The 24,765-nt window shown below is 43.1% G+C and overlaps 1 protein-coding gene across 1 annotated transcript in view; it reads right to left on the minus strand.

Annotated features, from left to right (window-relative positions):
* Positions 1 to 1,018: 1,018 nt before the first annotated feature.
* Positions 1,019 to 24,765, minus strand: part of Cyria (CYFIP related Rac1 interactor A) — a 105,683-nt gene continuing 81,936 nt past the window's right edge. The window contains exons 4-12 of the mRNA XM_055625679.1: positions 19,276 to 19,397; positions 18,367 to 18,472; positions 15,286 to 15,422; positions 14,756 to 14,833; positions 14,469 to 14,585; positions 14,306 to 14,385; positions 11,940 to 12,066; positions 7,364 to 7,434; positions 1,019 to 5,097 (exon numbers count right to left, since the gene is read on the minus strand). Of these exons, the coding sequence (XP_055481654.1) occupies positions 5,034 to 5,097; positions 7,364 to 7,434; positions 11,940 to 12,066; positions 14,306 to 14,385; positions 14,469 to 14,585; positions 14,756 to 14,833; positions 15,286 to 15,422; positions 18,367 to 18,472; positions 19,276 to 19,397 (902 nt within the window). The 3' untranslated portion in view covers positions 1,019 to 5,033. The remainder of the gene's footprint in view (positions 5,098 to 7,363; positions 7,435 to 11,939; positions 12,067 to 14,305; positions 14,386 to 14,468; positions 14,586 to 14,755; positions 14,834 to 15,285; positions 15,423 to 18,366; positions 18,473 to 19,275; positions 19,398 to 24,765) is intronic.

Consider the following 24,765-nt stretch of genomic DNA (forward strand, 5'->3'; position numbering starts at 1 on the left):
ACTGTTATTTGGAGGACAGCACAATAGCCTCCCCCAAGTACTTGCATGCTTATTTTAGAGAGAACTTCAAGGTTGAAGGAGGCTACTATGCCTTTTATTCCTCAAATCAGACCACTGACACCATTAGCAGCTGCAGAGTGGTCAATGAAGTGTGTCCCTCTCTGTGAAACAAAACCAGTTGTGGGGCAAATAAGGAGAACCTAAAAGTGACCAGAAAAGGGAGGTAGAGAGGAAGAGGCATCCAGAAGCATGAGGTTTGCAGATAAAACACCTCATGGGGTTTTGAGAACGGTCCACTTAAGAAACTGAGTCTTAAATTCTGAGATTTATCTAGAATCCTACACAGCATAATTTCAAAGGACAGTGTCTGGAGGAGGCATTTTACAGAACCCATTTCCAGGAATTGCTGCATTTCCAGATCGCTGGGAATGAGGAGGCAGGAGAAGGTCCACAGCAGGGAAAAACAGCCTCTCCAGACTGAATGTAACCAGGAAGGAATAGGTCTCACTTCTGAAGATCAACTGTGGGGAGATGCAGTGTGCTAGCCCTCTGTTTACTGTGCCAGATGAGTGGGACTCTTTACTGGTTTCCACCTGGACTTGGGCATGGGATCAATGTATCTAATGAATACAGTTCAAATAAGTTCACTAACATTATTTAGCTGTATTGGTCTTAACAGGCTCACATATACTTTATTCCCTGCACCCCCTGAGTCTCAGAACTTATTGAAGCAGACAAACACACACATATATACACATTCATATACCCCCAAACCTTCTCTCTTGTTTAGCTTTTTTTCCCCAGCCTTTGCCCGTTTATGATTTAACCATTTATCAATTTACAGAAAAGTAGTCATCTCTGCTTCTTTCATGCCCCAAATCAACCTTTCCACAGGAAAGGCTGTCATGGAAGGTCCCTCTTGGATATTCAAATCATTGAGCACACATGCAATTAGGTCTCTGGCTTTAGAAGTGCAGAAATTAAGAGTGACCCTCTGGGAAAGTGTCAGTGCCAAAGAGTTAAAAGAACCATTTTATTGCTTCTGTTGTGTGGAAAAAAATGAATTTATACAGAGGAGTTTTTTTTCTCCCACCCATTTTGGCCAAATTCTGAAATGCTACTGCATTCAAAGGAGTGAAAGAGCATTTGCTGGAGTTTCTTAGCATCCTTGGGCAAGCAGCTTTGCTATATCTCTAAGTACCAGTCTTGATTCTCTTCCTCTTCTTTTCTTAAAAAAATAATGAAGGTTCTTGTTGAAATGGATATGAGACCAGTGAATCCAAAAGCAGGCCCCTTGGGGAATTACTTGCCATGTTGAAAGAAACCATGAAGGGAGGAAAGAAGAGCAGCTGGCATGACGTAATTTCCTCCCAGCAGGATGAGCAGACTTCCATGCTGTACCACCCATTTCACCCTTGCATCATACAAAAGCATGATTTTAAATTATGTATGTACCAAACTTTAATTTTCATTTCACACTCAAAAGTTCTGTACAAAAAGAGGCAATGCAGGCAAAAAAAAAAAAAATACAATGACTTCAGCAAACAACATACAACTGCTTCAAAGCCCCTTCTAATGTGCAACCATCTTTACAGGTGTACTATGACAATGGAGTTCTGAAGGTTGGGGCTGGCAAAGATAAAGTCCCCGTGTTAGTTATTAATATCTAGACCACTTGAGAGATGCCTAGGCTATAAGACTGAATAAGAAGCCTGAACTCTATTGCAACTGGATCTCTAGATTGTGTAGGCTTTATCTTGCTCTTGAAGAAGTATGACATTTGGACTTAATTGTGATGATGTTTCAAAAACTTAGGCTTGCCATTCATGTTTGGCAAAATGGTAATAACTAAGAATATATGTGTATGTTGATGAGGAACATACTAACTAAATATTAAAAGACACCCAACAGCTTCTTCATAGTTGTTATCTAACATTCTGGCTCTATTGTGTCATCACAAGTAAAAATATCTATTTCCACCAAACTTTTGCTATGAAAGCCTAGGTGAACATGACAGGAATTACCATGCCAAAGTAGCAATATATCTGGGAAACATCATTTTTTTCCTTCTTTCTTGCTTCAAATTAAATATCTGAGTCATATAAAACACTTTTTTTTTGAAAACTATGAGACATCAATTATGAAGTATTGTTAACAATGACACTTTCGCTAGTACTTTTCCTCCAAATTACCTATGAGTGTTGGATACATGTGCATGCAGCACAAAAACAAAACAAAACAAAAAAACAAACAAACAAACAAAAAACAAAGAAAAAGAGAAAAGAGAAAGAAAAAAAACCAAATTGTTTGAGGATTCCTGATGCCCAGTGGACAGTCTGTTAAGACAATTGGTCTCCCACAACAGTTCTGGAGTGGACTCAAGGCCCATTCCCTGTTAGTGATCACAGACACTCAGCCTGTCCCCCCCCCTCCCCGATGACCTGAGGCTTCTCAAAATCCGAGTCCTGTGGAGTCTCATCTTGGAGACAATGGACTGGCTAGACTGAAGCAGACTGACAGCACCCATACACACATTTGGTCCCACTGAATAGAAAGTCTAACTAAAAGTTACAAACGTCCTCAACTATTTATATATAATCTGACAGATAATTCCTAATGTTTTCTTATGTAGCCAGTTGAGAGGCAGCTATGGTGTAGATACGTGGCTTGGGTTCATGGCTCAGGTCTGTGTCTAAGAGCCCAATAGAAACTGGACAGTCCCTTCTTTGAAATCTTAATCTCCTCTGCTGAGGAAAGGGCAAATGGACAAATGCTTATAAATATTGTGCATCTCTGCTCTTGTAGGCTTGAGAGTTGCCCAACTAATCATTGCCTATGGTTGCCAAAAAGACCATCCCTAACACTCAACATTGGAGAATGTCTCACCCCCGCATGATTACATTTTCTGGCTTTCTCTGAATTTTGGAATTCCTAGGCTTGACAAGGTCACAGAAGCCATCTGGTATAATTCTGTCCTGTTGAGAATGCCTGTATCAGTCAAGTGGCTGTACTTACTCTTTTAGGAAAGCTCGAAGGGACAAGGCCTTTCCCCGATCTGTTGACTACACTGACATATAAACTGGGAAACTGGCTCTCCCATTTGTCTGCGTTTCTTTGTTGAAATAAACCACTAACCTCTTTGTTGGAGGACTGAAAGGAATGTTGGATGGCCACCCCAGTCTGGAAATGTTGATATTTCACAGCACTTTTCTTGGAATGTTGCAAACCAAATGATGCCACATCCTGATCATTCTAGAGCTGTCTTCCAGGATTATCATTCATCAGTTGTCTGGAAAATTCTCTCCTTCTATCAAAGATATGCAAGCAATAACACAGGCTAGACTCGGGATTTCTCTACAAGGGTCCATACGCTCTGCCTTACATAGTAATAGGTCACATGGCAAAGAGGAAAGAGTACAGAGTTAGGTGGGTAATGCCGCGGGATCTAGTCCTATGTAGGAGTCATCTTGTATGCCCGTATCTTTCCAGGTCAGAATAGATACCAAGATTCCAACCTAACTCAGCTCTAACCTATAAGCAGAATGACTGCAGGACTAGTGATAATGATAATCATCATGATGAGTGCAACAATACTCTGGAATTTATGCAGCAAGGAAGGTTGGTTGGGTGGCTCCTACTAGCCTGCCAGGACTCTTAAAAATATTTATTTTATTTTATTTTATTTTATTTTATTTTATTTTATTTTATTTTATTTTATTTTATTTTATTTTATGTGTATAAGTGTTTCTCCTGCCTGTATGTAATTCCACTATGTGCATGCCTGGTGTCCACAGAGATCAGAAGAGGGTATCATGTGCCCTGGAACTGGAGTAACGGAGAGTTTTGTGAGCCACCATGTAGGTGCTAGGAATCGAACCCAGGTCTTCCACAACAGCAACAAGTACTCTTGATAACTAAGCCATCTCTTCAGCCCCAAGACTCTATATTTTATATTTGAGGAATGTGAGACTAAAAGTGAATTTGCCAGAGTACTCAGACTGGTGGGGGTTGACATCAGGTAATCAGCATAGGTTTCTTCTCTCAAAATTCCTCCAGTTTTCCAGTAATTAGCAAAGTGCTTTTGCTCTCAGTTCTGATAAGAACAGTCCATTTTGATAGAGAAGGGGGGGCTTCCTTATCAGGAGGGGTGGAGTACCTAAAACTCTGCAGACTCCTGGGGAGGTGAGTGGTCTTATTTGTGATCTCACAACCAGACCCATTTATCTGTCCCTGCAGGCACAGGGATACAGATATTACTGTCCTAATGCCAACTCTCTCTCAAATACTCTTAAGATAGCTACTTTCCTCAGTCCTCCTGCAAGAAACCCTCTATCTATTCCATTGCCTCCTCATTAGCTGATTAACACACAGGCCATTTTCCTCTTTCAAAAACTAAAAGGGAACAAAAGCGACACAATCGGAGACAGAAGGTGAATATTCAGATTAATAAAACACGTGCATACAGAAAAGCTGCACGTGGGGTTTGCAGGCGGAAGGCAGAGAGGGGTGTGCTGAACTCAGAACACGTGTGCTCCACTCTCCTCATGCAGTTTTCTTATCTTGGATTCCTCTCTCTCTCTCTCTCTCTCTCTCTCCCTCTCCTCTTTGTCGGGGTAACAGATGTGTCTGTTTCTTGTATCTGAGCCGACACAGGAAATCAAGTATTTTTTGTTTCTATCAACTATACTCCCAGAGAGATAATACATCTAGAATTAAAACAATACCACAAGCTATTAAGAATTTCTGATTGTTACAGGCATCATTACAGGACTCCAGCAGCCAACAGCCATGTTTCCAAATTTGGCCTTTTGGAGAAAGGAGTTTCATGTCAGACATCAAAGGTAAGGCTCTCAAGTCAATTTATGCTCTGCTGGGTTCAATCAGCTAAGATACAAATTAAGGTCCATATATTTCAGTGACAAGAAGGAAATGGTTATGTAAATACACAAGTATTAACATCAATCTGTATTAAATTATGTAAACATATACATCTTCTGAGGTCAGCACACAGATCCTCTTCTCCGAGCAGGGCTCTACTGAAGCATTGCTCGAATCTGTTTGGAAGTTGATTCATCATTCAAGTGCTTTGTAGTGAACCTGAATGGGGAAAGAGAGTTGGATGTCAGGGCTCGCCCAACTGAAATTTGTAAATAAGAAACACAGGCTCCTTTCTTTACACAAAGACCTATCTTTTGGTGTTTATCCCATATAGTCTCTGCAAGTTTATTTTTTATTTGACTTTGACTGGGGTTTTGCTCTATATTCCAGGTTGACCTTGCCCTCACCCCATAACCCATGTTAGCCTCAAACACATGGCAATCCTCCTGTCTCAGCCTCCCTCCTGCTAAGATTAACAGGCACACACCACAATGCCAAGCTTCTTAGGCAGCCATGATATTTGATATTTTTGTGTGTGGTAATCACTAAACAAGTCTTTTTTTAAAACCTCATTAAAGGATTACACAGAAGAGACAAAACTGATCTCATTTTCAAAGAGACAGAGTTCACAGCACTTAGTTCAGCATCTTGTCCATTGAGGCTAACCAAGCTGAGTTACAGAATTCATATGGTATTCTAAAATTTAAATGTTGATAACTGTCTAGTATAGGGGCTGTGCTTATCCCCATTGCCACCACCAGGGGTCACAAATGGAGGTACAAGAACAAAGGTACAATCTTAAAAAAAAAAAAAGGTCTCATTCATTACTGACTCTTGTGTGCAAAGGAATGTGAAAAAAAAAAAAACTGACCTACAACAAAACAAGGGCTCTGTGTAAGATCCCATTCCAGTCACAAATAACTCTTCAAATGAGGGAAGTACTTGATTTCACAGGTGAGAAAGCCGAGGGTCAAAAACATTCAGTGGCCCACTCTGAATCGTGCAGCAGATGGTTTTGATTTGTGAACAATCTGTGACTTTTGACTTGAGCCTATGTCTGGCTGCCTGGAAAGCCTACACTCTTCCCACTTCATCATGTGTCTCCAGGAAATACAAATTCCCACACAGGGATGGGATTCATGGTTTGACACAATGCCCTGATCTCCAGGATGTTTTGGCAGCTAGAATGAAACTGGAAAGTTCCAGAAATTCAGAAGCTAAAGTCTTCTTAATAAATATAAAAGGCCAGCCTGGCATGCTTACAGTCTTCTTTGGGGAAAACCTAGGAGGAGGCTCTTATGGTAATAATACACATATTCTCAAAGATGTTGGAAACTCAGAAAAACAGTAACTTTGGTGTCTTGAGACTACTAGTTTTTTCATCCGTTGATGATCAGCCTTGGGTCTATGGTTTGCAATGGTTGCATGCGACAAAGCAATAGAGGTAGAGCATTCCATGCAGAAATGAGTTCTACCTCATTTCTCTCAGACTTACTCATTTTACTGCATGTACTGCATTGCAGGGAACTGACGGGATTGAAAGGCTAAGACATCAGGGTCCTTAAATCTTCCTGATTGAAATCCTGCATAGGGATGCTCTGTGTAGTTCAGCAAATTCCTTTGAATGTAGCACGGTTAAAAATAACAATCTCCTCCCTGAAGTGGATTAAGCAAATGTATCCTTGGGAAAAGTGAAAGATGCCTAAGGGGGTGGAAACAAGCTACAGCTGGCTAAATGCTCAGGCATCCAGCAGTGAATAACAGGTTCTCAGTTCTGGCAGCTGCATGGGAGCCCCTTGGGGAGCTGGGACCAAGCACACACACACACACACACACACACACACACACACACACACGGGAGATGCTTGGGCTTCCAGGGCAGGGGCTTAATTTACTTGGCCTGACACCCCAGTGCCTGGAAACTCCCCTCTTCTCCTTCCCATGCAGCCAGGGTGAAGACAGACATGAGAACTAGATACTCTCATTTTTAGGAGACTCCACTACTAACAGAGCGCCATGGCCAAGAACCTCACCTAAGCCCTGTGGAGCCACCCAGGCCCAGGAATAGTCTTAACATGGCCCTTTACTACATGGCATTGAAAAGTTATTTGAGCTCACATAGTCAGGTATGGTGGCTCACACCTTTAATTCTAACACTCAGGAGGCAGAGTCAGGCAGATCCCTGAGTTCAAGGCCAGCTAAGACTACAGAGCAAGTTCCAGCATGGTCAGGGCTACAGAGTGAAACCCTGGCTTGAAAACAAAACAAAAAAAAAAATACCTCAATTTTTCCCATCTGTAGAAAGTGGATGATAAAAATGATGCTGACCTCCCAGCAGTGCTAAGAAGATGAATTGTGTCAAAACAAGTGAAGGGCTAAGAGACTGGTAGACTGGTGCTCAGACCCTTGGCCCTCAACAGCATCCACATCCGCAATGGTCTGAGAGGGCCCCTGATCTATCAACCTAACCCAGAGAGAGGCTCACCTGAGAGCATTCAGCAGCCCTTCCACACTGTCTGGGGCCTGCTCCTTCAACACCTTTATGCAGCCTTTCATCTGGAAGAAGAAAGTACAGTATTTTGTTACAATCCTGGTAAACCTGTCCATAGTGATGTCTGTCCATCCTAACGGCTCTCCAGAGCAGTGGCACATGGAGGCCACGAACAAACCTCTCTACCCTCTCTGGATGGTGCATCGTTCCTTCAGGTTTGTTAGGAGGTCTTTATGATTGCCGTGTCTCTACTGATTTTCATCCTGTGCCACAAGCGTACATCTCACTTACTTTGAGGAGAAACATACTATGGAGCCCAGACCAGAAGTAGAAATCACTTTCCTTGGTTCTCGGTTCAGATTCACTAAGTGTTTTTTTTTTTTTTTTTTTTTTTTTTTTTTTTTACACATTCAGTAGTTTTGTCTGCTAAGAATGCTCCTCCTCTTTGAGCTGTTGACTGTCACACCCTTAATGTTTTGTAAAGTCTCAAGTTCACCAGCCCTAGGAAATGTGTGTGTGTGTGTGTGTGTGTGTGTGTGTATGTGTGGCGTGTGTCTGTGTACAGGTACATTTGTGTGGCATCCATGTGCAGGTCAGGGGACAAGCTCAGCTCTTATTCCTAAGGCACTGTTCACCTAATTTTTGAGACAGGGTCTCTTTGGCCTGGAGCTTGCTGGGTAGGCTCGGCTGGCTGATGAACAAGCCCTAGGGATCTGCCCTTCTCCACTCCTCAGGGCTGGGAATGTAAGCACAGCAAAAATATATGACTTTCTTAAAAAAAAAAAAAAAAAAAAAAGGCTTCTGGGGACAAACTCGTCTACTGCTTCCAAAGTCAACACTAAACAGACTGCTATCACTGTGGCCTCTTTTCATCCCAGTTATCCATACCATAGATAGTCATGACCACTTATTTGTGAGCCCAACATGGCTTTGTATTCCTTAGAGGACTCTGGGTAGGTTAGCCTCTAAGTCTGTCTGTCTTACTTGACCAGTAACCCCTAGAAGTGCAGGCCTGTGTCTTACCTGTCTCTGAGAAGACTGGTAAAAGGAAACTGTAAAGAATGGGAATGTTACAGGGGTCAAATGCCTAGTTTTTATTCATGCTGCTTTGTATTAGCATGAAGTTCCACAAGTTTCTAAGTTTTCTGAGGTCTTGGAATTAAAGTTATCTAATTCTACCATGAAAATTAAAATTTACATAGATCCTGTCATTTTATGCATATCCTAGAGTGTTTTGCTTATCCTTTGGAACAGCAAAGTTCTTTCTATAAAAAAAGTCACTTATTTTAATCTTAGATATTCACACAAAGTGTGGGGACATCTGATGAGTTTGGTTATACCAACAGCTACTTGCAGAGTGCCAACTTCTCTACATCTACTAATATGTCACACTTCTAATATGAAAAAGTCCTATGGTAATAGCTTGACAGACACAGCCAGTTGCTGAAGGTAGCCAGGACTGAGAAGCATTTGGGGGTCATAGAAGAATGAATGTCATGATCAACTACACATGTCTATCAGAGATTCAAATTTAGAGAGAGGCTACAAGTATGCCAGTTATGTGCCATGCTAGGTTTGTGATGGCAGAAGGCCCGGCGATGCAGAGAAATTTGTCCCTCTTCCATTAGAGCTGGGGGTCCAGTGGGAGGAGAGAGACAGGTAGCTCATTATCACAGTGCACTGAGTGTTCGTGTGACGACATCCCAAGGGGCAGTGAGAGCACAGATGCAGAAGGAGGTGGAAGTGCAGTGGGTACTCTTGAGGAGTGCCTAATTCTATTTCAGGATGATTAAAACCGTGGGTGTGAATAACAAGAAACTGTCAGAAATGCATTCAGGGCCAGAGCCAGTGTGGGTTTAGCCACACAGTAGGCACTTGGAGGCTTTTCCTTATAGAAAATACCCTTGGCAGGTGTTAAGCACTGTGTAAATATAGCACAGGAGTATAGAAAAGGACTAGAGGAAGCAAGGACAGAAGAGGACCAGTGGAAAACCCTCAGAGTGTGAGGGGTGGAGGTAGCAGTGAGATGAAACACAGGGGTGAGGATGGAGAGTCAGTGCCCGATGAGGAAGGGGGGCACAGACAATTCCTAGGGTCTCAGGGCGACTGCACTGTGTTTCTGCTAGCTTAGGTACTCAATGAGAGAATGGGACAACATCTGACATAGGGTTCAGGAGGGAAAGCGCACCTGTCGTTCAAGACTCACCACATTTCATGTGTCCATAACAAGCGTGGTCTGGAATTATGCACAAGATTTTGGCTGGGGACAGAAGTTAAGGTGTGACTCTGTATGGAGCCTCTTGCTAAGATTCTGTGGGAATCACTTGAGAACACTGCTTCATCCACTCACACCTTTCCTGCTACCCAGATTGCCACCTGGCCTCTAAACAGCTCATTTTTCTCTGTTTCTTGGTGATTTTGCTCTGATTCTTCTTTTCCTCTGTCCATCAAAAAAAAAGCCTTGATGGACTACTTCAAATACCACCTCCCACGCCATTGCCTCTAAGTAGACTACTCTCTCCCTCAACTGGGTTTCTAGAGCTCTCTGCATGTCTCTTCTGCAAACCAGACCTTGCCCTCTTTGTGTTCACCTCTTCCAGGGCCTCACAGTTGATCCTAATGTCCTCAGGACTTATGAACCCAGAGCCTATGCCTGTTTGTTTTGAAGCAAAATGGTACCTGGAAGAACAGAACCACCTCAGACATGGTTGGAACTTAAAGGTTTTAAGCCCAAAATCTTCTTAGAGGTACACGCACAGTTTAACATCAACTGTCCTTTTCTAATCAACATTAATCAAGAGAATGAAGAATGCGCACAACATATTCTCTGCTTGGGAACTTAACAGATTCAGTAAACAGCATAGCAAGTCAAGCCTTTTATAAATTAGGGTGACAATTTCTGGGTATATGGCTTGGTGGATAAGACAACTTGCTGTACAAACATGAGGACTTGAATTCCAATCCCCAGCAACCACTTGCAAATGTTAATTTCCGGTCGCTTGTGACCTTGTCCCCAGAATTTCTGGGTGGGAGACAGGTAGTTACCAGGAGCTGACAAGCCAGCTTGCCTAGTCAAATCTACAAGCTTCAGGCTCAGTGAGGGACCCTGTATCCGAGGAAAATGTGAAGAGTGATAGCACAGGAATCTTTACATTCTCCTCTTATGTCTTCTGCAGGTCATACAAACCTGAGCACAGACATGCACAAAACTACAAAGAAAAGGTTAAAGGTACAAGGGCCTCATTTTGCCCAGCATGTTTTTAGGTGTTGACTCTGTGACAAGTTAATAAATGGATATGGTAAACCAAAATACCCTAGGAGTACTAGGCACTAAACGCAATCCATAGTCATGTGATCGTTAGAGTTTTTCATAGTTACTCATACTCAACCTGTAGCATAAAACCCTTAAATCCCCACAATGAGTACAGTCAACTTAGTTATTGCCAGGTCTTCATAATATACTCTTATGTAAATGAAATACATTTTGAAATAGTGCACATAGCAGGATTCTGATTTGCCAGGCACATCCACCCATCAAAATACAAAGAGCTGTTTTCATTTCTCTCTGCTTCCTAAATATGGATGTGTTATACTAGGCTGTCCCCAGCTCCTTCTACCATCCCACCGTGATGAACTCTGCCCTAAACTATGAGTCAAAATAAACTCTCCTGTAGGTTGCTTTTTCAGGGTATTTAATAACAGCAATGAAAAAATAGGTTATAGGTAAATGCTGGCTTAACGTAGAAGTATTTTATTCTAAATGCTGGCTTATGGCAGTAATGTTTTATTCTACAACCAACAGGAAAGCAACTGCAGAGATGATGTGCTTCCAAAGGTCTCTGCATATGTATTCAAGCTTTTTCTCCTTCCCTCACTCATCCTTATTCACTGAACAGAAGCTCTGTGGGGGTATCTATTGCATATCAGGCACACTATCCCAGGACATTTAGGTGCACTGACCATGATCCCTATCCTTTTAAAAAGCTGGAGTCTGTGGGAATGTTACAAAAAGCAAATTGGTACATGATCTGAGGACCAGAATAGAAGGGTGGTTTTACTTATGTGGGGCACAGGAAATGAGTTCCAGGATGAGCTACATCTAAAGACTGCCTGGAAGAAATCCACCATTGGAAGAGGAGGTCATGGAGAGACTCCAAGATGCTGCATTAAGAACAGAGGATGACTGGTGGAGCAGCAGGCAAGGCATAATCAGAGAGGATGCTGGTAGGTCATTTGGCCTTTGACCATCATGCCTTGTAACCCAGGAGCTCCCAAATCTATAACACACAGAAGGTAGGAAGGTGTCCTGACAGGTAACCTGTAATGGATGAAGGGTGGCCTGAAGGTAGGGTGGATCACCGGTGCCCAGTAGGAAGCTGGATGACTCTTCCTAACCATGTGAGAAAGAGCAGACTACTTGCTAGGTAGGTATTTGCTAAGCATCTCCAAGGAATGGAATCTTGGAGAGGTCTTTCTCAGTGAGGGATGGAGGCCAGAGGATGAGAAGCAAGGTCCCCTGCTGGCATTCTTGGGCTTTCATGTGGAAAGCACATTGCAGGAGTTTTCTTACATCGATCTTGGAAGTCTTGCAGAAAGCTCCCACAGGGTGAACATGGTCATAGAGGATGATGACGCCTACCATCACCCTCATGCAGAACATCAGTGTCTCCTCACTTGTAAACCTGCTCCTGTACTCCCTAAAAGAGAAGACACAGCCATGGCATCACTACCTTGTTGAAACATGTGCATTCTGAGATCTGCAACTGGCTAGTCCTCCACCTCCCACCCCCAACTCCCCCACCCCCACCCCAGAGGATTCATCCAGGACTTGCAACAACCAGGTTAATATGCTCTTGAAAAGACCCAAGATGATAATTTCCCTTGAATCTATCCAACCAGCAATTCAGTGCAAAAATAAGGTAAATTAGAGGGCAGTAAATTCCCTTCGCTGCTTCCCTTCAGCAGCTAGCTCACCATGTACATCAACTCTTGCCCATCAATCTTGAATATTTTATAGCCAGCCCCTCTGGCTGTCCAAGATTATAGAGAATAATGGCTTCATTACAGAGAAAAAGAATCAGCCTCATTTCTACACTGCGGCTCTCTCGTATCCAGCTGGAGTCACCTCCTTTGTTAAGAAACAGGCTGTGGAAGAACTTGGACTGGCAGATATCTCAAAGAAATTATGTACCTGGGAGTTATTTGTGGAGTTTAAATTTTGCCCACTTACCTTGATAGGGGCCCTGATGATTGCAATAATTTAGGCCAATGCTAGAGACGTTTCTAGCATCAGTTTCATTATGAATTGGCCCCACAATGCTGACAATTACTATTTCTGTCTTGAAATAAATCTTAACTTTGATATGAAGGAAATATTTAAAATTAATATCCTTTTACAGGGCAGGAGAGATGGTTCACTGGGTAAGCACTTGCCTCACACAAAGAGAGGGACTGAGTTTGGATCCCTAGCGTCCATCTATATGCGAGGCAGGCATGGTGGCTGTGCTGGCTAGTTTGTCAACTTGAAAGAAGCTAGAATCACTGCAGAAGAGAAAGTCTCAACTGAGAAAAGATGTGCCCATAAGATTGCACTGTAGGCAAGCCTGTAGGGATTTTCTTAATTAGTGATTGATGGGGGAGGACTCAGCCTATTGTGGGTGGGACCATCTCTGGGAATGTGGTCCTGGGTTCCTTAAGAATTCAGACAGAGCAAGCCATGGGGAGCAAACCAGTAAGCAGCACCCCTCTATGGCTTCTGCATTAGGTCTTGTCTCCATCTCACAACCTTGCTAGAGTTTCTGACTTTTTCCACCAATGGACTACAATACAGAAGTAAGTGTAAGCCAAATAAACTCTTCCCCCCACCCCCCAACTTGCTATTGGTGTTTCATCCCAGCAATAGTAACCCTGACTAAGACAGTGGCCCAGCTCCAATCCCAGCTCGTGGGAGGCAGAGATAGAGTATGCCTGCAGCCAGCTGACTAGCCAGCCTAGTCCCACCAGCCAAATCTGGGCTCAAGAGAAAGTCACTGCCTCGATATAAATGTCAAAAAGCAATCAAGGAAGACACCTTGAAGCATCTGGCTTACACACACAAACACACACACACAGACACACACACACACACACCCATTTACTACATGTACCTGAACACACAAGTGCATATGCATCTGCAAACACAAACACATGTGGGCCTTCACACACATGTGAATACGAATACACATGAACACCACACACACACACACATACACGTGTAAACATAGAAAAGGATTTAAAAAATCATTTTATATTTGAAGACAGTCAGCTTTTCTAAGGTGCTTGTGACACTTTTGGGTTCCTGAACACTCTAGAGAACAGATGGTATTATGGGGACTTTAGTGGAGGCAGAATAGAAAGAAGGTCCAGAGAAGCCAGGTGGTTCATTCACAGTCACAGTGAGGAGGGAGGACTACGTGCGGCTCCAACCTTCCCCCATCACTGTGTGTGTCATCCTTAATGACCTCAGCCATCTCTGACATTCATTATCTGGCAACCAGTTTAGGAATAAAGAAACAAAGAACGAAGAGGTGTGTGTGTGGGATTACTTTTGCAACAGTCTTATCATTTACTACCCTAGGTTCTAAATCTCTACAGTATGTCGACAGTAATGCTCACACATCTAGCCCATCTCTCCATTTCTTTGCAAGTCTTATAGCACGAGACAGGCTGTAAAAACTGTGTGACGTCAATCAACCCATCAGGGCCTCAGCTATTTCAGTGGTGAGATGGTTAGAACATTGACATGGACCACCCTGACTTTCTTATGAAACCGAAGCAAACACTGTACATGGAAACTTTACTATGACATCTGAAAGGGGACACGCCCCCGTCATCACATCCAAACAGGTCCCAGCTGGGTGAACACTCAGCCGTGCTCACACTTCTGGTTTCACTTACGGTGTCTCCAGCATGACTTTACAGACGCTTGTCATCGTACTGAGGCAGTCTGTGGTGTTCTCTATTGGCAGGGTTTTATTCTAAATGGAGAGACAGAAACACACATTAGCCTTACGGGCAGCACGTTTGCAAGGCGAAGAAAAGGCACACACGCTGCACTTACTTCTGAGACAAAGTGCATGGTGGCATTGCTAAGAGTCTTCAGCATCGGCGTGGCTTCTGCATAGAAGAGGGACATTCGGTTGGCCATCTCATTATTAACTTCATTCTCAATGTCTAGCTGATGAAAACAAGAGAAGATACATTTATAAAAAGAAAGTCACCAAGTCGCCGTCTCTGCACACAAGTTACAGGCAAGGACTCTGCCTCCACTCTGCGCCCTGCCAGATGCAGAAGTCAAAGCAGCCACAGAAAGATCATGGCCCCAGCCAGGGACACTCAGGGACTCACATGCATGTTGTTGATTCGGTTGCGACTTATTGTTCTTCTGTAGTAACTAAAGTCATTCTGAATAGCTGGGTTCCTCATCTGAAATCCAAGAGAGATGAAAGAAGGTGAGCTCCCAGAAACAGGGAGGGACACCAGAAGCTCACGAGACATGAGACGACATGAGATGAGAGCTTGTAAACATGACAGGATTCTCTTTGTCATCCAAAAGCTGGAGCAACCGTTAAAAAATAAGAGTCTAGAACTCCAGCGCTCTGAAATATGTCCTCTTCTCACTGCGGGCTGTATTTCAGGGAAAGTATGTTTTCCCAGTGAGAAAATGACACCTAACAAGGGCTTTCTCTCCACTCACTTGACAGATTCCAAATTTCCACGTGGAAGGCATCCTCTTAGATTGCTCTGACAGCCACATTATAAGCCTCCTTGGGGAAGGTGTTACATTCTATTCTCCCAGCCCCACTCCACAGCCTTGGCAGGAGAACCATAAAGCAGCGGTACCCAGTTCAACTTTCACAGCACGTGTGTGGCCTGACCTTCAGCTCATCGAATCGAAGGGTAAAATGTAAGATTTCTGCAAATTCCTTTGCCAGGGCTTGCTCCCGTTCCAGATGTTGGGTTGGTGTATAGGGCGGACAGGTCAGAGATTCCAACAAACTCTGAAGTGCTTTTTCTAGAACCGAGGGGAGAAAGAGACAGAGACATATTTCAGGCGGACCAGAGACATCCTTTAAAAGCACAGTGCTGAGCTCAAGTTGACATTCAAGTTCCCACTCTTATGATTCCTAAGCTCAGGTCACTCAGGAATGTCAATCCCTGAGCCTTTTAGAAAGGCAGGACCAATTTCCTCTATGTAAACAGCTAAACAGACAGTGAAAGTAACAATAAAGGGTGAATAGATACCTCTAGTGGTGACCTGGCAGAAAGTAGGTTTCTATGAGTCCATTTTACTCTTTTTCTGTATGTTGTATGGTTTTATAAAATGCAGCTTATGAACACTAGTAAACAAAAATAAAGTGGAAAAAATGATCTAAAAACAAAAAGAAAAGAAAAAGAAAGAAAGCCTGGACTATGTGTATGGAGTTTGAATGTGTGAGAGCCACTAATGATGCAAGGTGAGATGAGTCGGCAGAGGAGAAGGCACCGTCAGTAAAATGTCTGCTGTGCAAACCTGAGGACCTAAATTATACCTGTGGCACCCACAAAAGTTCCCCGGGTGCTGAGGTACAGGCATGTAACTCCTTTGGAGATGGGCACAAGGATAGAGGCAGAAGAGTCTGAGCCGCTGGGGCCAGGCAGTTCAGCGAGCTAGCGAGCAACAGAGGAAGACACCAATGTCAGTCTCTGGCATCCACACACATATGTAAGAGCCACAAACACATGGGGTAAGTCTCTTGTTTAACATGATGAGAATTATAGTTTTCTTCTAGTGTATTTCTTTGTTTTCATTCCCGTCCCCTGGATATTTCTCTACAAATCTACCACTGTAGTTATCCTAGTTATTGTTCTTACAATAATCTCATGCCTCCCATTTGCCTATTTCTAATCATTCTCCACATTTTGCTTATATATATATGAACAGCAGAGTCCTTTGACTAATCTATAGTTTGATAAACTATGACCCATAGGCCAAATCTGTCCCACTGCTTGTTTTTATAAATAAAGTTTTATTTAAAAGGTGATATGCTTAATCCCTCTTGTATTGACTAGGGCTACATTGGTGTTGGTACTCTGATGGTGAAACTGAGTTACCGAAAAGATAGGACAGGTCACAAGATGCAAGTGTTTACTGTCTAGCACATTACAGGAAAATTTGACACCACTGTCTTTATGTAGTCCTCATTTGTCTTTAGCATCTTTATCAGGAATGCCTCTAGACTTATTAGGGATCCCCACCAAGGGGAACACACTATCTTTAGAGGCAGCAGGTTTACCATAGCTTGCTTTTAATGGATGCATCTTTTTCTTTCTGTTGAGGCAGAACTCAGCTCCTTGGAATTTCAGATTACTACATGTAGATACACACTGAGGAAACAAAGAATTTGATTTCTCTTCTACCTGAGAGCGTGAGGCAACCTTTTTTGCTTCTGAAATCTGTTTACACTGGCCTGCTTAGCTGGTCTTAACATCAGTCCTGGTTTTAACCTTGGTTTTTCTCTTAAAATTTGGCACTTGGTCTTAGTGGCAAATTAAAGCAGAAGTTGCTGACTACTCTTTCCATTCTATATGTACTCTATCAACAAATGTAGCCCCAAGTATTGGTATTGATTAGACCACACTGTGGGTGTCATGGACCCACTTTGTCAACCTCATTTGCCTCTATCCAAGCTTCTGCAGAGTCATGCTAGTGTAAAAGTAAAAGCTACTATAAAAAGTAAAGCTAAGGTAAAAATGCTAGGTTTATTTTCTTACATTTTATATTCAGTTAATCAAGTTAGTTTTTGGGGGGGGTAGGGAGGAGAAGAAATTGTGGCTTTGGATAAACTCTATCCTACACTTGGTTTTTATTAAGAACTGATACCAGTAGACCAGTGCCTAGCAAAATCATCATCAGAGACTTGATCCACCAACTGATGGGAGCAGATGCAGAGACCCACAGCCAAACATTAGGCAGTGCTGAGACAACCCTATGGAAGAGGGGAGGAAGGATTGTGGGAGCCAGAAGAATCAAGAAGACCATGAGGACACAACCCAGAAAAATCAACTAAGCAGTGCTCATAGGTGCTCACAGAGACTGAAGCCATAGTCATGGAGCCTGCATGAAGTCTACACTATGTCCTCTGCATATATGTTAGGGGTGTGAAACTTGATATTCTTGTGAGACTCCTAAGAGTGGGAGTTGTGGCATCTCTGACTCTCTTGCCTGCTATTGGGACCCTTTACTTCCTACTGGGTTGCCTCATCCAACTTTGATATGAAGCTTTGCACCTAGTCTTATTGTAACTTCTCATGCTGTGTTTGGTTGATATGCCTGTCAGGACTGCTCTTTCTTGAAAGAAAACAAGGGAGGAGTGGATCTGGGGTAGGGCAGGGGAGACTGCAGTTGGTATATAATGTATGCAAGAAGAATAAATTTTAAAAAAATGGAGACCATGGTTGAAATGATGGTTCAGCAGTTAAGAGCACTTGATACTTTTATGGAGGACCAGGGCTTGGCTCCCGGCACCCTCATGGCAGCTCACAACCACCATATCTCCAGTTTCAATGCTCTGACACCCTCTTCTGGCCTCTGAAAGTTCTTTTATGCAAACTGTGCACCTAAACTCACACAGGCATGTGCATGCATGCACATACATAACAATAATAAATAAATATTTAAGAAAAGAGATCAGCAACCTGAAAGAGCTGGTCGCAGATGAACACAATGACAAAATGTCAAGAGACTGTAAGTCAGTAGAGACTCACAATGTGCCAATCAGTAACTTCCAGAGAGAGAAGCAGGCAGTAGAGTAAAGAACACAGGAATGATGGAAGTGGCTTGTGAATGGCCTCATAAGATATCATGGCAGTGGATAACTGTGGGACAGTCTCCAACATGTAGAGCTGTTCCTTCTATGTGTTCAAATGGCACAGGAAAAATCCCATGCAGGACACGAAAACGGCAGGTAAATACTCACCAAGCCGGATGGAAAATTCATAAAATCTCTTCAGCCTCACGACCAGAGGACAGACTGCATTCCAAGCCTTCTCCTGAAGTTGAATGTCATTGGGATTTTGAATTGCCTACAGGAGAAAAAGGGGGAGCGGGGAGGGAGTGTTCTGTTTAAGAGAAATAATAAGCCCACACCAAAGTACCCTAAATGATGTAGTTTTTAAAACTGCAGTCCCTGGTGTGATTTCAGAATTAGAACCACCTCAGTTGACAGTGATTATCTGGACAATTCCCCAAGGAACTCATTTCTGAAGGCAATTTCAACACCTGAGCATAAAGCTAATGGGTCGCCAGTAGATCTTGCCTCATCTAGCTTGATGCTGTATTCTTGGGTAAAAAATACATTAGAGGAAGAGAGGAAGAGCCCTCTCCATGAGCACTTGATTCACCTAAAGACTGTTCATTATGAAGAGTAGAGGCTGTAGCTATTGTGCCTTTTCGGCAATACACATTCCATTCTTGCCAGTCTGCAATAATGCCTATATGTAAGGTGACCTTGAAGTAGAAAAGCCATATCGTAATAGCTTTTTTCCGGCAGCATCCTGACAATAGTGTGTTCTCATGAGGATGGTGGCAGAGGTGAGGTAATTTGAATATGTGTGTGTGTGTGAGAGAGAGAGAGAGAGAGAGAGAGAGAGAGAGAGAGAGGGCAGCAGTGGTGGTGGTGTGTGTGAGATGTACTATGTGGTGTGTGTGATGTGGTATATATGTATGTGTGTGTCATGTGTGTGTGCTGTGGTGTAGTACATGTGTGATGAGAGTGTGTGTGGTGTGTGTGTGATGTGAGTGTGTGTGTATGTGTGTGTGTGTGTGTGTGTAAGGTTTTCCCTTCTCCTCACGTGGTTTAGTCAATTCAGTATTATCATTAACTCACATCTCGGATCTCTGGTCCTGCGCCTTTGTAAGCCTGCAGGTCTGACAGGATGCTCTCAGAATCTTGGAGGACAGCACTGATCTGGTTCCATATCTCTCGCTCTCCTTCTGTAGGCTGGGCATCTAAGTGACAGAGAAACCAAGAGGAACAGAGGCTGGTGTTTACAAACAACTCTCAAAGGCCATAAACAAACCATCACTTCTGCCAGCTAAACAGCCCCTTCACTTCCTGCAGCTTTGGAAGTTACATAACTTTACAAGCTGTTAGGTAAGGAAAAGAAAGGCAACTTCTGCCCATGACTTAGAACAAAGTACCCAACCATCTTTTTACACACATTAAACCTAGAATGATCAAATCACCCTAAGTGTTCATTTGTTCACGTATTTATATAAAATGCTTTTCTGTGCACCTTATGTGTACATTGGGTAACAGGACGAATAAACATTGTTTTTGGAAGCCAAATTCTTTTTAATGACCTTTTCATTGTGTTTATTCTTTTTTAAAAACAATCACTTTCATTGTGGGTAAAATGAATATCATAAAGTGTGCCGCCTTAGCCATTTTTAAGTGTACAGTGCAGTGTTACTGACAAAGTTGTGAATCCTCCCCACCAGGCAGCTCCACAGCTCTCTTGATCCCTTAAAGCCAGAACACTGTATAGGGTATGCTTTTTAACGGTAAAAACTGTGGGGCGTTTCCACTGTCGAAAACCTGCGCACTTGAGTATAGGTGGGAAAAGAAAACCCTTTTGCACATATTTATTTTATTTTAGATATTTACATATTTTATTTATACATATATCTTATAGGTATCTACATCTACATTTTTATACACAAATCATCTTTAAAGATCCCATAATTTGGGGCTGGTGTGATGACTCAGCAGGTAAAGGTACTTGCTGTCAAGCCTAATGACCTGAGTTTGATCCCCAGGACCCTTAGAGTGGATGAAGAGAACCAACTCCTGGAAGTTCTCCTCTGGCCTCCACATTTATGTCATGGCACACCCTCTCCAAAATCAGTGAATGTAGTAAAAATAACAAAAGGTTTGGGTGATTGAACCTTGCGGGCACAGCGGCAGCACAGCACTTCAGAACACCAACATATAGAAAGCACCTAGACATCCCAATACACATTAACACATTCCATGTAAGACTCAAGAAATGAGTAGTCCCCTGGGCAGTCATCAGCATATGAAAACATTCTTAGAAAAAAAAAAAATCCACGCAAGTGGGAGGGGCTGGTTTGGAAGAAGACAAAGTCAACAGGACATGTGCGCAAGAGTTTCTCAACAAAGGTACCCGAGGGAGTTTGTTGTCAAAATGCCTGTTCTGTTTATCTTTGGTCTTGACTCTGTTCCCCACAGAGGTGTGCGCTGTGTTTAGGTTCACATAAAGGAAGGCGGCGTTCTGGTACCCACGAAGTGCTGTTGGAGCTCTCCAGCTGGTTCTCACTCTCTGGCATCTCTGGAGCTCATTCGACTCTTACCCCTAAAGCATTTCAAGGAGGCTGTGGGAGGAGGCCAGCAGGTGGGAAACCTGGGCTGACACTGCCCTCATAATTGCTATGACTCAGTCTAGTTTCTGTAAAACGAGGCCTCTGCTCAGGGAGAGAGGGACAGACATCATGTCTTGTAACTTGATTTCCGGGTATTTAAATCCTGACTGACAGGGTACTGTGAGCAGATTTCACTAACAGAGTGAAAGAGATATCAGTATGATGTCTGACACTCCCCGTAACCAATCCTGATTTCATTTAATCTTCCCACAATACAAAGGGCAGAAAACTCCAAAAGTGTGATGTGTACCAGTCACTAGAGGGACTCTGGGGTGTCAAATATGGATTTACAAGGCAGGTGACGGTAAAGCGAGCACTGTCTGAGTAAGCAGACTGAACACCAGGGGAGAGCTGATATCCAGATAAGCTCAGATAAGCTACAGTCAAACTCCTGAGACATGATGCCCACAGCCAGCTGAGTTTCAGACTAGTTTATTCACCAGGTCCTTCCAAAGACAAATTAGTGGTTTCCATGGAATTTTTTTTAAAAAGGGCAGAAAATCCATAAACTAGGAGAGGACTACTTGGGCAGAACAAGGGGGTTAATGGCAGGGGCGAGGGATAAGAAAAGATAATGGGGTGAATATGACCATAACACACTGTGTGCCCATGTGAAGCTGACACATTAGAAAGAAAGGTGGCACCTAAAAATAAGACAGAAAATTAGAAACCCTCATGGGGTTTCCAGACACTGGGAAAAACCTTTTCTAGAAATGACACAATGTCACCTAGGGAATGGGGGGAGGGGTTACTAGGCTCATGTTGGGTAGAAAATGATAACATGTGGTTGGGGAGGAGTTGGAGAAGTCAGGTGTAGAGAATGGGAGCAGAGGTGGGAGATGGAGGGAGGTACGTCCACAAGGAGGGGGCAGGGCGGCCAAGGGAGTGGTGGCTGGATGATGCAGAAGAGCTGGGCCAGGAGGCGAGGGAGATGGCGGAAAAGAGATCAGAGGCAGACTCAGGAAACCAAGGGGAAACACACAACTGATTAGTTCTCTATCTCTGAATCCTTGATTTTCCACAAATAACGGGTAAGTATTACCAGCAGCAGGGAGGAAAACACAAGAGAAAACAAACAAACACACAATCAAACAAAAACAAAAAAGCAAAAGCCTACAAAGCAAATAAAAATGAGGCACTTGGGAGCTGGAGAGGTGGCTACGTGGTTAAGAGCACTGGTTGCTCTTCCAGAGGACCTGGGTTTGAGTCCCAGCACCTACGCAGTGGCTAATTACCCTCTATAACTCTAGTTCCATGGGATCTGATGCCCTCTTTGGTTTCCTTTGGCACCGCACAGACATGGCACACAGATACACATGCAGTCAAATCAGCCATACACATGAAGTTAAAATACAACGACAAACTACAGAAAAACAAAACAAACAAACAAACAAACAAACCAAGAAGCTTACTTATTCAAATCCAGGAACACCCTGTGTATAAGGCAGACACTTTCCAGATGAGGTATTTAGAGGAAGGACAAGCAAAATAGAGTCTGTGTCCAAAATTCTGAGGGTTGAGACAAGTCAAGAGAGCTACACAACTGTTCGTGAAAGAGGGTTGCCTCAGAAGGCGAGGAGAAGATATGTTGGGTCTCCCCTGTCACATGTTCCCTGAGATGTCACCAAAGAACAGTGTCATTCGAAATAGAATTAAAACTAAATGGGGTAACAGAGAACAGATAAAATCCAAAAAGCATCCTGCTGTTGGGCACTGGACACAAATGGACAGAAAATAGGGGACTTTCTTAAGTGCTTTCAAAATAAACACCTTATGGAATAGCCTTAGAGTAGTATCACAGCTGGAGACAGCCAGCTCCTGCCTCCACAGCAGGTGAAGTGACACTTTCTTATAAAAACTGACACAAACATTTGTGTGTGTGTGTGTGTGACCACAAAGAGTTTGCATGAGTGGCTTGGGGGCGGGGTATCCTTTCTAGGCCATAGGAAGTGGACTTGGGGTGCTGGGTGAGGGTTTTCTACCAGAAGAGCTGGCCTCCTGGCAGCTAGAGGATATGTAAAGCAGTACCTTCAGTCCCCAGCCTCCTTTGGGGAAACTGTTCCCTTTGGCAGCTGTCCTGGGGTCCCATTAGGAATGTTTGTGAAGTCCTGTTTAAGGGGCGGAGTGCAGAAACCCAGTCTGTCACTCCCTTTTTCATCAAGGCTTAGGGGTACGTTGGCTCATTTTCTGCCATAATTTGTTAGTTTCACGAAATGCCTAATTTTTTTTCCCACCTTCCCTGTCACAGAACTGAAGTCATTTCCTCTCCCAGCCAACAGTTAGGCCCCTCATGCCAACCAACAGGCCACCAGGTTTTCTGGGCCAGAATGTGGAATATTCTCCAGAGACTCAAATCCCTGGTGGGGCCAGCTTCCCCGGTGAGAGTGACAGCTGAGAGAACTCTAGCCTTAGGAGTGTCCAAACTTTTGTCATCCTGACAGGTTGTTGTCACCTACAATGCAGTTGAGGCACACTAATAATTATCCTGGGATGTGTACGAGCCATGGCCACGTGCCGCATGTGCCTTTCCTAGAGTCCATCTCATTATGCAATCGGGAGAAGGGCTGTGCAACCCCAACCAACACTTAACATCGTGTCAGACCCTTATGGAGTTTTATGATTCAAAAGAGTCAGAGCTAACTAATGAGAATTTTACCCATTAGAAATAGGATTCTGGCCATATTTGTTTCATTTGATTGCATATTTCCAGTGCCTGGTTAGTATATAGTATATGCTCATGGAAAATGTGCTGAATAGATAGATGAGAGAATGATTTATATGTTTTCATATGTTTTAGGATTTTTTTTTATTTTGAGATAGGGTCTCATGTGTTTCAGGCTAGTCTTGAACTCGAGTTATAGCTAATGATTGTTTTGAATTTCTGATCACCCTACTTCTGCCTCCTAGAGTGTTAAGATTACAGGTGTGTGCCACATACCTGGTAATACTGGATGTGGAACCCAGGTTTTCAGAAATGCTAGTCAAGCACTCTATCAACTGAGTTAAACCGCCCCACTCCCTTCCTGTTTGGGCATGGTCTTTGACTTCTGAGCTTTTGGACATAGGGTTTACATACTTATGTTCAGGACTCTTATGTTAGTACATCTAATGGAGATACTCCATAAGCATGTGGAAACTGGTGAGACAGTGGGGAATCAGCCAGGTCGTGAAATGGGTGCTAAGAAGCACTAGAATAAATATAGTTTTCTCCCCCCAGATTCTGTCCCCAGACACACTGTCACAAGTCTGCCATTAAGACCCCCATATTTACCTGTGACCAAAAAGACTCTCTGTTTCGTCAACGCTTGTGCTTAAATCTCCTATTGCTCATTTGTTCTGTGTGGGAGAATGAAAAGCTGCCAAGGTCAACCCTCTCAGTCCTGTAACTGCCCCCAACCTTGCTTTCTGGGACAACTCTGTGAGAGGACTTGGATACTCTTCCAGCCCTCTCCATATTCAGCCTCAACTGTTGGCCAGATTGTAAAAGTTTAATGAGTTTTCAGATGTCACAAAATGACATCTTGAAAGGGACCCAGAAGAGTTAGTGGTGGGAAAGGTTGCTGTGTTTGATCATCCAGCAACCTTGAGAGCATTTGCTAAGTGAATGGCAACTCTGAACTATGCTCTTTGCTTTTCTATTTTTAACATGAAGCTTGACTTTTTTAATGAAATGATACACCACACACACAATTCATCATATTGATTTATACATGCATAACAGACACATATACACATACACACATATTCACACATACATACAAACATTCACAAAACACACATGCTTATAAACATTCATATAAACACATACGCCATACACACATATAAACACACACATTCCCACTCCCACTTATGATGGCAATGTATCCTTATTTCCCATCGTAGCCAATGAATTCTTTGGTGATGTCTCTTCTAAGACTCACACTCTAAACTTCTA

This window comes from Psammomys obesus, unplaced genomic scaffold (assembly GCF_907164565.1).
Source record: "Psammomys obesus unplaced genomic scaffold, mPsaObe1.curated_primary_1811, whole genome shotgun sequence".
NCBI lineage: Eukaryota > Metazoa > Chordata > Mammalia > Rodentia > Muridae > Psammomys > Psammomys obesus.